The 18,001-nt window shown below is 47.8% G+C and overlaps 1 protein-coding gene across 14 annotated transcripts in view; it reads left to right on the forward strand.

Annotated features, from left to right (window-relative positions):
* Positions 1 to 18,001, forward strand: part of SCRIB (scribble planar cell polarity protein) — a 295,493-nt gene that overhangs the window by 167,709 nt on the left and 109,783 nt on the right. For all 14 annotated transcript variants that reach the window (XM_082257570.1, XM_082257580.1, XM_082257581.1 and 11 more), the window contains 3 exons: positions 5,410 to 5,730; positions 7,571 to 7,651; positions 16,608 to 16,874. In XM_082257570.1, the coding sequence (XP_082113696.1) occupies positions 5,410 to 5,730; positions 7,571 to 7,651; positions 16,608 to 16,874 (669 nt within the window). The remainder of the gene's footprint in view (positions 1 to 5,409; positions 5,731 to 7,570; positions 7,652 to 16,607; positions 16,875 to 18,001) is intronic.

An 18,001-nucleotide genomic window follows, 5' to 3' on the forward strand; every position in this document is an offset into this window, starting at 1 on the left:
GAAGGTGATGGGGCTGTTCTGGCAGGGACCCCCTTATCGGGGTCCCGCTCCTCTCTTGATCTAGTGGGGTCTGAGGTGGAGGCTGAAGTTGAGGGGGTCGATAATTCTCCCCCTGGCTCGCCTGAAGAGCTTGCAATCATGGATGAGTTGCTTGCTTCCATTAAGCAAACGCTGCGTTTGCAGGACGAAGTGTGTCCTCCCGCTGCCTTGGCGGCTTATGGGACGCAGAGAAAACGCAGGACGCCGCAGGTTTTTCCCTGCAATGCTGATTTTCAGCGCGCTGTTAAGGATCAATGGCGCGATCTGCGCAAACCTTTTGCGGTACCAAGTAAATTCAAGCTGCGTTATCCTTTCTCGCCTGCCACTGATGAACGGTGGTGTGTGCCTCCACCAGTGGATCATGCAATTGCGGTTTTGAACAAAGCCACTGCGATTCCTGCAGAGGGTTCCCCTGTTTTCCGTGATGCCACGGATAGGAGACTGGAGTCTCTTGCCCGTCATACTTATTCTGTTACGGGTTCTATGCTTAAGGCTCTGTTTGCTTCTCTCATGGCGGCCCAGGCGATCGCAAGTTGGACGCAGATGCTTAGGCGCGTCCTAGTGGCCGATTCGGCCTCGCCGGCGACCCTGGATATGGTGGATCAGATCCACCAGGGTGTCATGTATCTGTGTGATGCGGACCTGGACCTGATTCCGTTGGCTGCACGTGTGCACAGCGTGGCGGTGTTGTCTCGCCGCCTGGTTTGGTTGAAATGTTGGTCGGTGGACCAATCTTCACGTAAAACCTTAGCCAATCTGCCTTATGATGGGTCTCGCCTTTTTGGGGAGTCCCTGGATGTGTTGATTAAGGGGATCACCGGGGGTAAGAGCACTCTCTTGCCCCATTTCCCCAAGGCTAAGGGGGCTTCTGGGAAGAAGCATGCGAATTTTCGGCCTCCTCAGGGGTCCTTTCGTGCCTTTCGGCCGCACTACAAGGGCAAACCGTTCAAAGGCCAAGGTTCTCAGAAGAAGCTCTGGTCTGGGAAACAGAAGTCCGGCCAATCCGGACCTGCGGCCCATAACAGTTCGGCCTGAAGGGGCGCCCTCACCCAGTTTTGGGGTGGGGGGACGCTTGCTCGGTTTTCTTCAGCCCTGGTTGGCCCGTGTGCGGGACAGATGGGTTCTGGAAATCGTTCGATCTGGTTACAAGATCGAGTTTCTCTCTCGGCCGGAGAGCAGATTTTTTCCCTCAAATCTACAACTGTCTCCAGAGCGCCTGCGGGATCTGCACCTGGCGGTGCGGGACCTGAGGGCTCAGGGTGTGGTGGTTCCGGTGCCTCATCGGGACAGATTTCGGGGGTTTTATTCCAATCTGTTCACCGTGCCCAGGAAGGAGGGCAAGGTTCGTCCGATTCTGGACTTGAAAGCTCTGAACCGCTCTGTGCGGGTTCGCAAGTTCCGCATGGAGTCCCTGCGCTCGGTGGTGGCTGCCCTGGTTCCGGGGGAATTCATGGCCTCCATCGATTTGAAGGATGCGTACCTTCACATCCCCATATTCGAGGGGCATCAGAGATACCTTCGATTTGCCATTGCGGAGGATCACTACCAGTTCGTGGCGTTGCCCTTTGGGCTCGCCTCGGCTCCGCGGGTCTTCACCAAGGTGCTTGCACCGGTTCTGGCATTATTGAGGGCCCAGGGCATTTCTGTCCTGGGGTATCTGGACGACATTCTGATTCGGTCTGCGACCAGTCAGGGTCTGGAGAAGGACCTGTCTGTCACAATGCAAACTCTGCAGGAGTTCGGTTGGACGATAAATGTTCCAAAGTCGACACTGAGTCCGTCGGTTCGTCTTCCCTATCTGGGAATGATACTGGACTCGGTGCAGGCGAAGGTCTTCCTGCCGGAAGACAAGCTCAGGACTCTTCAGGAGGAAGTCAGGTCCCTCAGGGACGTTCCACACTCGTCTCTGCGGACGTGTATGAGATGTCTGGGATTGATGGTCTCGGCCTTCGAGGCGATTCCTTTCGCTCAGTTTCACACGCGGGGTCTCCAGGCGGAGATCCTGTCCAAGTGGGACGGGCGACCTCAATCTCTGGATCTTCAGATCTCGTTGAGTCATCGCACCAGGGTAAACCTTCTGTGGTGGCTCCAGTCCCCGTTGGTGTCCGGGGGCAAGTCGTTTCGTCCGATCTCGTGGACGATAATCACTACGGATGCCAGCCTGTCGGGCTGGGGTGGTGTTCTGGGCGTTCTGTCCGCCCAGGGGACCTGGTCGGAGGGGGAGTCTTCCCTCCTGATCAACATTCTGGAATTACGTGCGATAAGGCTCTGTCTTCATCGCTGGACGGACCGGCTGCAGGGCTGCCCGGTTCGGGTGCAGACGGACAATGCCACGGCGGTGGCATACATCAACCACCAAGGGGGCACCAGGAGTGCCCGAGCGGCTCGAGAAGTGGCCGACATTCTGTCTTGGGCCGAGACTCATGTCCCGGCGATAACGGCGGTTCACATTCCGGGAGTGGAGAACTGGCAGGCGGACTATCTGAGTCGCCAGACCCTGGATCAGGGGGAATGGTCTCTCCATCCGGCTGTCTTCCAGATGTTGTGCGCGAAGTGGGGTCTTCCAGATGTGGACCTGTTCGCGTCTCGCCTCAACTACAAGGTGAAGAGGTTCGTGGCAAGGACGCGCGACCCTCGGGCAGACGCGTCGGACGCGTTAGTGGCCCCGTGGCATCAGTACAGGCTGATGTACGCTTTTCCACCGATTCAGTTGCTGTCCAGGTTCCTTCGCAGGTTACACTCGGAACGCAGCACGGTGATTCTTGTGGCACCGGACTGGCCTCGCCGGTCCTGGTACGCAGACCTCGTGAATCTGGCGGTCGACGCCCCCTGGCGTCTGCCTCTTCGAGACGATCTACTGTCTCAAGGACCGATTTACCATCCTGCTTTACAGTCGCTGGCTTTGACGGCCTGGCTGTTGAGACCGAGGTCCTGAAGGAGAAGGGTCTCTCATACCTTGATCAACGCGAGGAAGTCTTCCTCGGGAAAGGTTTATTACCGTACTTGGAAGGCCTATTTTGCCTGGTGTGAGTCCAGGGGGTTTTCACCCCGCACGTACTCGGTTTCCCGTGTGCTGTCTTTCCTTCAGACGGGTGTCGATCAGCGTTTGGCGCTGGCCACGATAAAGGGTCAGGTGTCTGCGCTGGCCGTTCTGTTTCAACGTCCCGTGGCTTCCAACTCCTTGGTTGGCACTTTTATTCAGGGTGTGCGGCATCTGGTTCCTCCTAGGAGGGATCCTTTGCCCCCCTGGGACTTGAATCTAGTTCTTTCTGTGTTACAACGTGCTCCTTTTGAACAGATCAGGGAGATCTCGTTGTCTCTGTTGTCCAAAAAGGTCGCCTTTTTGGTGGCGATCACTTCGGCTCGCAGAGTGTCGGAACTGGCGGCTTTGTCCTGCAAGTCTCCGTACCTGGTTGTTCATTTGGATAAGGTGGTCTTGCGACCTAATCCTTCTTTTCTGCCGAAACGAGTTTCGGAATTCCATCTTAACGAGGATATTGTTTTGCCTTCGTTGTGCACGAAGCCTAAACATCCAAAGGAGGTGAGATTGCACTCTCTGGATGTTGTTCGGGCGATTAGGGTTTACCTTAAATCGACTGAGTCTTTTCGTAAGACGGACTCCTTGTTTGTTCTTCCAGAGGGTCCTCGGAAGGGCATGGCGGCTTCGGCCTCTACCATCGCCAAATGGATCAGGCAGACCATTGAACAGGCCTATGCCTTGCAGGGGAAGGTTCCCCCTGTGCCTGTGAAGGCGCACTCTACTAGATCACTGAGTACGTCTTGGGCCTGCCGTCATGGGGCTTCTGTAGCCCAGGTGTGTAAGGCGGCGACCTGGTCGACCGTGCACACTTTCACAAAATTCTACAAAGTAGATGTTCAGGCATCGGCGGATGCTTCCTTTGGCCGCAAGGTTCTTAGTGCGGCTGTTCCATAGGGTCCCTTGTTGGGGACTCCTGGCTGTTGGGATATCTTTGTATTCCCTGGTTTTTTTGTCTTTTCCTGGGTTGTTGCTCCTGTTGAGCACTTATTTTTGCTGTTGCCCAGCTGGTTTCCTTCCTTTGGTAAGGTTCCTTTCTTTGATGTGGAGACTGCGTTGCCTTTCGGCGCGGATGCGTTTCCCACCCCTCATGTTTGCTCTGCTTTGGGACGTCCCCATATGTGACGAATATGAAGAGGCGGCGACTGTCGGAGGACGTAAGAGAAAACGGAATTTTTGTAAAATCTTACCTGTAAAATTCCTTTCTCTGAGTCCTCCGACAGTCGCCGCCCCCGCCCCTCTTTTGGGGTTGAATGTATACTCTACTGCTATTCCACTAAAACTGAGATATGGTTGCAGGAAGTAGGAGGGTATTGACTGAGGGGACCACCCCTTGAGGGTGGGATATGTTAAAGCTTTATTGTTAACATATTCTGTTGCCTAGCTACTCCTTCGGAGCAAAGTCTAATACCCCCATATGTGACGAATATGAAGAGGCGGCGACTGTCGGAGGACTCAGAGAAAGGAATTTTACAGGTAAGATTTTACAAAAATTCCGTTATTTCACTGCGACCAAGTTATAGTCTATTTCACTATATAATCAGTTTGTCGCTGAGCAGTGCCGGGTGTACCAAGATGGCTGTCACCACCTTCTACCTGCAGGTTTCTCGCTATATTTACTAGAATACAATAATGATGCAAATGTAATACTGTGATTCAGTATATAAGATGAGTTTACTGCTAAAATAAATGTAAAATTCAAGACTTGCGTGGGTGTAAGAAGATGTCCGCCGCTGCTTCGTGTTCTTTCACATTAGGAAACCTATTGGAACGCATAGCGGCCATGTTGGAATGCATGGCGCGTGTGCAGTAAGTTGTCCTAGTACGTATGTTACTTACGGTTGCAGAATCTGATAGGTAGCGATATTCTGATAGAACACCGGGTTTCCAGCATGCTCGTTCCACAGAAGCCCGTTGTGAGATTGGCTTTCAGTCGGACAGGCAGCTGTACACACAGACCGAAAGTCGGTCAGTTTCTGCTGTCCTGGCTGATTTCCAGTAATATCCATCTGCCCATGTGTACCCGGCCTTCTTTTGTCTGGTCAGCTTGTTCTGTTAAAGTAAATGGACTTGCGGAATCACCACATAAAGAAATTAGGCTTTAAAAAAAGAAAACAAATGCAACCACATAATTTAAAAATTGGTAAGCTGCAGTAAATGTTTGTTCTTGGGTTTAATATCGCTTTAAAGTAGTTGTCAGCACAGATATGACAAAAAAAAATGCTGAAGTGAAACCTGCAGACAATATGTAAAGGTATCAAGAAAATAAGTATCTACAACTAAAGTCCATTATTATTGGCTTTCATCTATTCTGGTGTCTGGTTTTCTCCCAGGTGAATGGCGTCGAGCTCCGTAACGCAGAACATCATATGGCGGTGGAGGCCCTGCGCAGTTCCGGAAGCTCCGTATCTATGACTGTATTGCGGGAGAGAATGGTGGAACCCGAAAATCCCATCACAGTCACCCCACTGCGGCCAGAGGACGATTACAACCCCCGGGAAAAGCGTGTCGTCATACCCTTTCCAGAGGAAGAGGAGGAGTCTTTGCAAATCGTCAAGGAGCGACTCTCGGCCTGCCTGATGCGCAATGACAAAGGTCTTGGATTCAGCATTGCTGGTGGTGTGGGGAGCACCCCGTATCGGGCTGGAGACACTGTGAGTACTTAGCACTGAGGTTCACATTATTGGGGGGTCTCCTGTGAAATCCTGTCCCTTTCTAAAGTGTTGTATTAATATTAACCAGTTCCCACAAACCAACGTACCTGTATGTCGGCTTGAAGAAGTGGTTGTACCGGGGTAATGCCTGCAGATGGAGGCATCATCCTGGTATCGTTCTTTAGAGCCTGCGGTCGGCTTTCTGGCGGCTCAGCAGGCGCTCAGCCATCATCCCAGCAAACGGGAGGGAGGGTGCCAAAAACAGAGTGTCAGTATTCAAAAATGCAGATTTCGGCGTTTTGAATACTTTGAAGTGCAGAGGAGTGGTTTGGGGTCTTTTGGACCCCCGATCCCTCCATAAAGAGCGCCTGTCACTGCCTATTACTGTCACAAGGGATGTTTACATTCCTTGTGACAGCAATAAAAGTGATCAGCCCCCCCGTCGCTCATGCACCAAAGAACGCATACATAAGTCCTGCCCGCATTCTTCCTCATGAGCTTGAGTAAATATTTTCTTAACAGGGCCAGATGTGTCCCCTTGCTTGCTTTATCTCGCCTCTGGGGCACAATTTGATTCGCTGACATCCAACGAAGAGGCACAATTCTCCCAAATGTCACCAGCAATGGGGCACAGTTCCTCCCGATTACACCAGTGATGGGGAACAGTTCTTCCCAATGACATCAGTGATGGGGTACATTTCTTCCCAATGACACCAATAATGGGGTACAGTTCCTCCCAGTAACACCCAACAAAAAGGCACATTCCTTCCCAACGACACCAAGCATGGGGCACAAAACCTGCCAAGAACACCAACAACGAGGGACAATTCCTCCCACTCACACCAACAATGGGACACAATTCCTCCCACTGACACCAACAAATGGGGCACAGTTCCTCCCACTGACACCAACAAATGGGGCACAGTTCCTCCCACTGACACCAACGATAAGCATTTACTACTCCCACTAATGACACCTAGACACTTACTACTCCCAATGGCTACAGTTGGGCCCTCCTAAAGTCTGAAGGACAGTAGGCTGGCCCTTTGTAAAGTTTGGAGACCCCTGCTGCAGACCAAACGGAAAATTAAAGGAAATCCCTCAAAGTGAGCAAAATGTCCTCTTAGACACAAGCCCCCGTTGGAAGATATCCCCTCACCTCTTCGTTTTTGTGACAGCTCTAAAGTTTAGACTTCCCATAACTTTCTGTGCTCAGGGAAAGTGGTCTCCCTCACACAGTGTGATCTCCAAAATTAGCAGAAAGTGGGGAATTTGTCCTTTTTAGGTTTCAGTCAATTAAAGTGACATGCTGGTGAGTGGCGGGTTATTGTGTCTTCATCTGTTTTTGGTTACTGAGTTGTTGGTGAATAGGAACAGGTGGCCACTTACATTGTATAGAGGAATCGGGGGCTGCTGTCACAGCAAGTGCTACGTGCAGACATGTTGAGAAAAAAGAAGCCCCCAATGGTAAATTTCACTGTACGAATTACTGTGAATCTTCCCTATTTCACTCCTGGGGTTCCTGATTCATCTGTCGGTGTCATACGTCTTCCCCCTACAGCTTTACTCCCTTCTCTGCAGCAACGTCCGTTCTGTCTGCAGCATGGATTTATACTGAGTATATCTAGCTAAACCAAAGTCCAGGGCTGAAAATAGCTTTCCCCTGTTATGTGACACCTGCCCCCCCCTCCTGCCATTCTCTCAGACCTGGAGTTGGGGTATTTTGGGAAGGCTGATGAGCATGGCTCCGTCCAGTCTCTGCACAGCGAATTACAGCCCAGGAGCTGGCGTATTTCTGTCACCTCTTGTTTTATATAAACCGTGCCATCTCTCATTCTAGGGTATATTCATCTCACGGATCGCAGAAGGCGGAGCCGCTCACCGCGACGGGACCCTCAGAGTTGGAGATCGGGTCTTGTCAGTAAGTAGCCTCTACCGTTGTCTGCCAGTCCCAGCATACAGACATGCAGCCCCCCCTTCTGGTAAAATATTGACGGAATACATATGTAACGTGTTTTTTAAATATCTGGTATTTGATACGTCTATTGGATGTTGATGTACACCTTGGGTATTCATATGTTTTTGGTTCATTGTTACCTGCCAATGTCTGAACATTCAATGAACAAACACAGCACTTTGTGTGCTTTACAGTTATTCCATGTTATCTGGTAAAAATTGAATGCTTATTATTAGGTGCTTCAGAGAGTACATCAAGGTATCGCAAACGCCTAAGCAGCCCTAAGAGAAGAAAAGAAAGGTTATAATGGCTTTATAAATTATACCATACTTATTCTTCTCACCTGCTATAGTATCCTCTGTGTGGCCTGGCAGTGAGGAAAGGGAAAATAATTATCATTAGGAGAATCACTAGCAGGAGAAAGGAGGTCCTCATTCCTCTATGTAGCTCTATATATTATTAGAGGGGTCACCAGCATGAGGAAGGAGGTCCTGGTTCCTCTATATAGATCTTTATATCACTAGGGGGTCATCAGCAGGAGGAAGGAGGTCCTGATTCCTCTATATAGATCTGTATATCACTATAGGGGTCACCAGCAGGAGGAAGGAGGTCCTGGTTCCTCTATATAGATCTTTATATCACTAGGGGGTCATCAGCAGGAGGAAGGAGGTCCTGATTCCTCTATATAGATCTGTATATCACTATAGGGGTCACCAGCAGGAGGAAGGAGGTCCTGATTCCTCTATATAGATCTTTATATCACTAGAGGGATCACCAGCAGGAGAAAGGGGGTCCTGATTCCTCTATATAGATCTTTATATCACTAGTGTGGTCACCAGCAGGAGGAAGGAGGTTCTCATTCTTCTATATAGATCTTTATATCACTAGAGAGGTCACCAGCAGGAGAAAAGAGTTTGATTCCTCTATATAGATCTTCATATAAATAGGGGGGTCACCAGCAGTAAAAAAGGAGGTCCTGATTCCTCTAGATCAGCCTTATTCAACCTGTTCAATACAGAGGAACCCTTGAAATAAATTTCTGGTCTCGGGGAACCGCTGCCTAAATTTCAAAATCTACAACTCATGACACATTAGTGTGACAGTCAGTGGGAAGAATGCTCCTTACTCTGGTCATCATTGGGAAGAATTACCCCCCTTACAGATAGCTAAAAGGAACAGTGGTGTCATTGTGAACTTATCTGAGAGGCAGAGATTGCCCATTGCTCAAGGAACCCCTAGCAACCTTGGGAGGAACCCTGGTTGAGAAACCCTTCTCTATATAGATCTTTATATCACTAGTGGGGTCACCAGCAGGAGAAAGGAGGTCTTGATTCCTCTATATAGATCTTTATATCACTAGAGGGGTCACCAGCAGAAGAAAGGAGGTCCTGATTCCTCTTTATAGATCTTTATATCACTAGGGGGGTCAACAGCAGGAGAAAGGAGGTCTGGATTCCTCTATATAGCTCTTTATATCACTAGAGGGATCAGCAGCAGAAAGGAGGTCCTGATTCCTCTATATAGATCTTTATATCACTAGAGGGATCAGCAGCAGAAAGGAGGAGGTCCGGACTCCTCTATATAGATCTTTATATCACTAGAGGGGTCACCAGCAGGCAGAAGGAGGTCCTGATTCCTCTATATAGATCTTTATATCATTAGGGGAGTCACCAGCAGGAGAAAGGAGGTCCTGATTCCTCTATATAGATCTTTATATCATTAGGGGAGTCACCAGCAGGAGAAAGGAGGTCCTGATTCCTCTATATAGATCTTTATATCATTAGGGGAGTCACCAGCAGGAGAAAGGAGGTCCTGATTCCTCTATATAGATCTTTATATCATTAGGGGGGTCACCAGCAGGAGAAAGGAGGTCCTGATTCCTCTATATAGATCTTTATATCATTAGGGGGGTCACCAGCAGGAGAAAGGAGGTCCAGGTTCATCTATATAAATCTTTAGTGAGACTTCATTTAGAATACTGTGTGCAGTTCTGGAGAACACACTTACAAAAATAAATTGATAGGACGAGTCCAGAGATGGGCAACAATTATAGTGGAAGGTCTGAGGGATAAAACATGAGGAGAGGCTTCAGGAACTTAATACAGTACCGTCTGAGGGAAAAAAGACAGATGACGTGACTGAAACCTTTAATCCAGTGTTTTCCAACCTTTTTTCAGTCAAGGCACCTTTAAAATTCTGCACAATCTTGGGGAACCCCATTCCTAAATGTAAAAATGAAACTAATAGTTTTACATAACACAGCAACATCCACACACATAGGACACCCAACATTAGAGGGGATCATTTTCTAAGATTTAAGAGAACACACCTTTGCACACTAGTGCTGACTATTATTCCATTGTTTCTCTTCTCTCTCATTGTTTCCCCCCTCACTGAGCTAATATGACCCTGTGTTGAAGGAGAGGGGTGGTGGGTTCAAACAAGGATGGCGTGCAAGTCCTCCTTCTTATTAACCATCATTGGTCCTTAGCATGCTGGCGGCTGGATGATTGAAATGTGTGCAAGTCCTCCTTATTAACCAATGATATCATTGGTCCTTAGCATGCTGGCGGCTGGATGATTGAAATGTGTGCAAGTCCTCCTTATTAACCAATGAGATCATTGGTCCTTAGCATGCTGGCGGCTGGATGGTTGAAATGTGTGCAAGTCCTCCTTATTAACCAATGATATCTTGGTCATTAGCATGCTAGCGGCTGGATGGTTATAATGGTGCACAATGAAAACCTGTGACTTTGCACAACTAGAAGGCTGGCTTGATCCACCCATTGGTTTGTATACAATATTTTTGGGCAATTTCTAGGCATCTTGCAAAGGCACCCTGGTTGAGAAAGCCTGCTTTAATCCATGAATTGTCATGAATAAGGTTCAGGAGGACAGGGATTTTCAGTATTAAGCCAGGAAAGTTCAACACTAGGCTTAGAACTGGGATACTCAAACTACGGCCCTCCAGCTGTTGCGGAACTACACATCCAATGAGGCTTTGTAAAACTCTGACATTCACAGATATGACTAGGCATGATGGGAATTGTAGTTCCTAAACAACTGGAGGGCCATAGTTTGAAGACCCCTGCCTTAGAAAGTATTATTTTACCGAAAGAGCAGTTGATGCTTCAAATAAACTCCCAGCAAAGATAGGGAGTCAGTCAACAGTAAATTAATTTAAACATTCTTGATCCAAAAAAGAATTTTACCCCCCAACAAAAAAGTTTTATAAAAAAAAAAAAAAAAACGGGCAGACTCAACGGACCATGTGGTCTTTTTCTACAGTCAGTGCATTATGTTTTCTTTAATCCAGGTGGTGGGCTGGACCAGTCCTTCCTTACTGTGAATGGCAATGACAGGAGGAGCCGCTATCAATCAACACTCTTACCCGCCCCATCAGGAGGTGCTGCTGGTGACATAGGCAGCTGGGAGTCTGACGGGAGCGGCTAACAGTGTTTTGAAAGTGGTATCTCCTGTCACAGCAGGGTAGACTGGTCCCAAACAACCCCCACTTGGATCATGAGAGAGCAAGGCAGAGTAAGTCATAGATACGGCTCATTTGGAGCATGTGTATAACCGGTGACAACACTACAGAGGGTAGATGAGCCCGCAGATTGTTACCACTAACAAGCAAGAATAGGTCAGCGGCAGCAGCAATAGGTATTTGTACCGGTTGGCATAATAATGTATTAGACATGCATTGCAAAGAGAGGGGGAGGTACTGACACTTTTAAACAAACCAGATACATTTTAAGCAGCTCCAGGATTAGACAAGTGATGGAAAATGTTTTTAGGAGATCTAAATATTTATATCACACAGTGTGGTTGTTCTGAATGGGATCCGCTGTAATTAATTTGGATTCTGGTTGCTATAAACACAATCTGGTCTTCACAATTTAGCATTCGCTGGACTCAGCAAAAGTTTTAACAGACAGTAAATGTGTCACATGCGGAGGAAAAGTTAATTTTGTAAACCCTGTATAGAGTCGTATAAAGCCCAGTGCTAAGCCTCATGCTGTTCTTGTGATCTTGAGCCTCTAAATCAGGGTTTCTGAACCAGTGTGCTGCGGTACCCAAGAGTCCACAGGTGTGCCATGGCAAAGTGACCCCAACTTGCAGCCATCTTATCAAAAAGCATTGTTTGCCTATTAGTAGTGACAGGGGGGCCAGTCTAAGTTCGCTTCCCGCTGCCACATGTGCTCGGGAAGCTGTGCGGGCCTCCCGACCGCATCTTGCCATCCGATGATTTCATTGGTTTCTATGGGTGGGATCGGGCATACAACGGGTGTGCTTGGATGGGCGAGTCGCGGGTCTCGGGAGCTGCTGGCTGGCGTGCTTTTAACCGAGGAAGAAATAACAGGGAGGAGGCTCTTCAGTGGCTCCTCTGAGCTTTGTGAGGTACATTAATTATATGTTATTACCTGATAAATATATAACAAAAACTATCAGCGCAAAAAAATATCAATAGTGAATGGTGCAATAATCAAATGATATAAAGACCAGCTGCACACACTAAAAGTGTCTAAACCACACAATGTAAACTAAATAAACCAAAAAGTAGTGTTGCGCCAGTCATGTGCACACATAGTGTAATAAAACTCAAAATCAGTGTCCATACATGTTCCAATGTCCATACAATCAATCAAATAAACGGTGAATCCACGTGACCAAAAGAATCTTGTGCAAAACTTAATTAGTGCTTTCGTGATTAGTGCAATCCCACCACCAGGTGAATTGTTCTCTCACCTCCACTATAGACCCACTGCTGGGTCAATCTCAGCATTGTATATACACAGGGACCTTCAGATAGTAAAGGCTATGGATAGCCTATCACCTCCAGAGGGATTCTCACTGATAAACATAAAGGGGGAACAAAGGAAGAGATCTAGTGCTCTCTGTATGGTTGCAGTAAACCGCTTTATTGAGTAAAAGGAATAGTACTCACAAAGGTGGCGCTTCCAAAGCGCATAGCAATCAGCATAAACGGTGTCTAGGAAGAGACAGCTTCCAGCACGCAGGCTCTGTCCCCTATACGCGTGACGTCGAAGCCCAACCATAGGCGTTGACTTCCTCAGTAGGGGTGGAGACTGCATGGTGTGCTGCGCCTTAAGTGGCCGGGCTGGATCCCCTTACATGAAGCTGATTGGATCTATTTACAAATTGCCCTCCCTGAGCCTTCTATGCAGCTCAGGACCCCAGAAATAAGAATATTCACATTCATTCCCTGGTGCCACATCGCTTTTTTGTGGAATATAAGTATACGTAGGATTGCTTGGTTTTAAAATACTGTATTATTGATAATGGAAACTGCACTTCTTTTTTTATGTGGTATTCTGCTTGCAGGTGTAGTGCAGGATACCCGCGGTTTTCATGTGCGTTTCCTGTGGTTTACAATAGACTTCTATTATGTCCCTCATTTTTGGTGTGCTGTCAGAAAATGCACCAAAAATGTAGGACATAATAGACGTTTATGAAAAACCACAGGTAAAGCACATGAAATGTAGCGCAGGATAAAGACATGGATGAGGGAGTTTGGGGTGGAAGAACTTGACTTTCCTGCACAGAGTCCTGACCTCAACCTGATAGAACACCTTTGGAATTAGTGCGCAGACTGTGAGCCTTCTCTCGAACATCAGTGCCCGACCTCACAAATGCGCTTCTGGAAGAATAGTCAAACATTCCCATAGACACTCCTAAGCCTTGTGGACAGCCTTCCCAGAAGAGTTGAAGCTGTTATAGCTGCAAATGGTGGGCCAACTCTATATTGAACCCTACGGACTAAGACTGGGATGCCATTAAAGTTCATGTGCGTGTAAAGCAGTGTTTCTCAACTCTGGTCCTCAGGGTACACTAACAGACCAGTATTACTTTGGGGAGATGCAGACTAGAATACAGCAATCACTGAGCAGCAAATGATATCACCTGTGATGTATTTCAGTTTTCTTGCAAACCTGGCCTGTTAATGTGCTGAGGACCGGAGTTGAGAAACACTGGTGTAAGGGCAGGCGTCCCAATACTTTTGGTAATATGGTGTAATATGGTGTATATCTGAATCTGGGTCTTTCTGAAAGTAAGCATTTGTGTACAAAGATAAAACAGGACATATTAAGGTTGATTTACTAAAACTGGAGAGTACAAAGTGTGGTGCAGCTCTGCATGGTAGCCAATCAGATTCTAACTTCAGCTTTTTCAATTAGGCCCCTTTCACACTATCCGTCCGTTGGACGGATTCCATTTTTCTCAGCAGGTGATCGAGCCGCCGATCCCCCGCTGAGCGGAAGGATGACGGCTGTGTGCGGAGACACAGCTCTCAGTTCCCCATGCATCTCAATGGGGGAAATCGGATGGGAACGGACCGTCGGTCCGTTCTCATCCGATCCGCTGGACGGATGAAAAATAGGGTTTCCATCCGTCCAGATTTGACGGATCGTATCGGGTCGGATGTCAGCGGACATGTCTCTGCTGACATCCGACGCCCCATAGGAATGCATGGGGGACCCGTTCAGATCCGCCAAAAAAAACGAACAGGCGGATCTGAACGGTCCGCCTGTGTGAAAGGGGCCTTAAGCTTTGACAAAAAAAAAAAAAACACCTGGAAGCTGATTGGTTTGTATGCAGAGCTGAACCAGATTCTCCACTTTCTACTTTTTGTAAATCAACCCTAAAGAGTGGAGGACGCAGATGTTTGGTCTGCAGCCAGGAAATGTGATTTCTGTGTTTTTTATGCTTTGATCCTGCTAACCATTTTGGTTTTTCCCTTAAGCTCGTCCGCCATCTTTCTTTTTTCTGTACTACCCCCTAATCTTTCCGCTTGCCTCTCCTTCTCTTGTCCTGGTTCTGTCTCTCTCTCTTCTGGTGGAGGGATTCACTCTCCTTTTTTTGCCGTCTCGGTTAACAGCATGAGTTACCCGTTCCGCGGCCGGTGGTAAGAGTGTATACTGCCCGGTCAGCGCTGGCTTCTGTGTGCTCTATACCTCCGCACCGCTCCATATGGCTGCTGAGCAAAGCTTGTACACTGGGGCTGCATCATGGCCTGCACTAATCAGCACAGACTAGGGGATAACTCCACTATTTACTAGACTCATCCTGACAACTCTCTTCCAGCTCTCCTCCAAATCGAAGTGAAGTTATTAGCATCCTATATCTTTTTTATTTACATTTTATTTAGATCTGGGTGAAGTTTAGATTCTAGGCATTGAGATTGTTCTGTTACACATATAAGTAATATCTAAAGCCAAGAAATGTGCAGCATATTGCAACTTACCAGTAGCACGCTCCCTGCCCTAGGATGAGGACATTCATGTTAAAGATATTAAACTGGGTGATGTACCTGGTTCAACATTGGGCTCTTCCAGCACCCACCAGCGGCTGTGCAATCAGCATGGCTGCTGGTGTGAATCCGCCTTCACTCACTATGCTGTATCTATAGTAGTGTTGGTACTACTGGCTGCTTTCCTGATATGGACTCGATTTAGGGTGTCAAACTGGTGGTCTTCCAGCCTTTGCAGAACTGCAAGTCCCATCATGCCTCTGCCTATGGGAGTCATACTTGTAACTGCAAAGCGTCATGGGACTTGTAGTTCTGCAACAGCTGGAGGACCACCAGTTTGACACCCAAGAATCAAGAAAGAAAAGGTAGCACGAAGAGAGACAAACCAAATACATCCAGGGAAACTTTAATTCATAAAAAAAAAAAGTTTTGGGGTCCAAATACTTTATCAGGCTTGGATGTTATATATATATATATATATATATATATATATATATATATATACACACACACATATGGGAAGGCGGAACCTGGAGTTGTGGGGGGCAATGAGCCGGCCTATTTAAGACCGGGCCCTCCTCCATCCCGGGCTGACATGACATCACCTGGTCACCCCACCCACCACTCCCCTTGTTACAAAGTTCCTTCTTTGTAGGCCCTCTTTATTTAGGGACCTGCCCGAACATCAGTTTTGGCATACCACAACCGAAGTTTGATAATTATAACAGCTTACGCTTATTCGGCTTGGTTCCCTGACCGCAAATATATGTTCTTGTAAGAACGTCACAGTGGCCCTTTAAGTTAATGGTAATGCTGGGAGGTAGAGGGGGTTTCCCAGTCACGTGATTGGCTGTAACAGTGGTCACGTGATTGTGACGAGTCCGATTGCAAGCAGTGACCAGGAGCTGTCCTTGACTGCTCGGTCACTGGGCTGTGAACACTCTCCGCTCCTACAGCAGGGGTCTCCAAACTTTCTTTACAAATGGCCAGTTTAGTGCCCCGTCGGCGGGAGAGGCAGTGTCCCCGTCGATGGCGTCGGCGGGAGAGGCAGTGCCCCCGTCGGTGGCGTCGGCGGGAGAGGCAGTGCCCCCGTCGGTGGCGTTGGCGGGAGAGGCAGGGCCCCAGCCGATGGCGTCGGCGGGAGAGGCAGGGCCCCCGCAAAATCCAAGCCCTGATGAAGCGGTTAGTTAGGTGGCGTTGGTTGTCTTTTTTGCAATTATTTGATGAACAATTAAAGTTTTCTGGTTTGCTGCTGTTCACGCTATTCATCTCTGTCTGGATTCAAAATTCTTGATTTTAGATTTGCAGAAAAATAGAAAACGAATGCAGCCTTTATATCGAAGGACTTTTCAGTTGCAATATATCACATTTTTGTTCCTGGGTTTACATACACTTTAATATAACTTCTATTGAAGCCTTTTAGATATCACAGTCTTAATCCTAGAACCCTCCTAAGACGTATCATTCACTTTTTGCATGCTAGGAATTATTAAACCATAGAATATACATATGTTCTTTCCTGGCTCTTGCAGAGCAATTAAAGCCCTCCTCCGGTCACTCTTTAATAGTGCCAACTATCCTGGGCGGCGCGTGTAGTGAGGGAGGGGTTATGGGAGAACATTGCTGATGCTCTGCACATTGTTCCAGATTAATGGCGTAGACATGACAGAAGCCAGGCATGATCAGGCAGTAGCACTGCTTACCAGCACTTCACCCACCATCACTCTACTGGTGGAGAGAGAACCCATCCAACCGGGGGCACCGGCAGACCCGAGAGCATCGCCTTCCCTTCACAGAGCTCGGCCGCGCTCACCACCACCACCTGCAGAGAGCGAAAATGGAGAGGGAGAGGAAGACCTGAACTCACTGAGGAATCACAGCAGTACCAGGATGGAAGACGAGTATCCCATAGAGGTGAGTGCTGCTAAAGGGGGTCACTCCACCCTAAACTGTCTTTTCTGGTTGTTGGAGACATTAATGATTGTGGCAGTCTGCTGAACTCTGTGGTTCTGCAAACCCGCTACAGTCATGGTTGTGGGGGCAATGCTTCTCCTGGGAATTTTTGTGTATTTGCCATTATGGAGTATGTAGAACCCCAGTTGGGACACTGTGAAAAATCTACATACAGAATGCAGTGATTTGCAAACCTATATTTTATTCACAATAGAAAACCTATCAAATGTTTAAACTGAGAAAATGGACCAAAAATGTGGGAAAAGTTGCAACCAACTAGGTTAACCACTTGCCGACCACCCGCCGCATATATACTGCGGCAGGCTGGCTCGGCTGCACGAATCGGCGTACATGTACAGCGGTCCGCGTAAGCGCTCCTGGGGGTGAGCGCGCGCCATGGGCGGCACGCTCTCGCCCCACTAGGCAGCGGGGATGCCGATGCAAGGGACTGGCGGCAATTGCCGCCGGCCACCCGCGATCATTCCCCACTGAGAGAAGGACAGGCAGCTGTTGTAAACACAGCAGACCGTTGTCCTCTCTGAAATGATCACAGAGTACCTGTGATCCTTCTATATAGGATCACAGGTCTCTATGGTCATTTCACAAGCCCCACCCCCATACAGTTAGTAAACACTCCCCTAGGCTCACAATTCACCCTTTGATTGCCCCTGGGTTAACCCCTTCCGTGTCAGTACAGTAACAGTGCATATTTTTAGCACTGATTACTGTAGTAATGTCACTGGTCCACCCAAAAGTGTCAAAAATGTCAGTAAGGGTTTCGATCTGTCCGCCGCAATGTCGCAGTCCCGCTAAAAATCGCAGATTGCCGCCAATACTAGTAAAAAATAAACAAATAAAAATGACATAAATCTTTCCCGTAGTTTGTAGACGCGATAACTTTTGTGCAAACCAATCAAAATACGCTTATTGCGATATTTTTTTTACCAAAAATATGTAGCAGAATACAAAATGGCCTAAAATTATGAAAAAAAAATTGACTTTTAAATTTTTTTCTTTTTTTTTTTGCAAATGTTATATTTTATATAACCCAAAAACATTGTTTTTTTTTATTTTTTCAGAATTGTCGC

This window comes from Pelophylax lessonae (assembly GCF_965119305.1).
Source record: "Pelophylax lessonae genome assembly, chromosome: 5".
Lineage (NCBI taxonomy): Eukaryota > Metazoa > Chordata > Amphibia > Anura > Ranidae > Pelophylax > Pelophylax lessonae.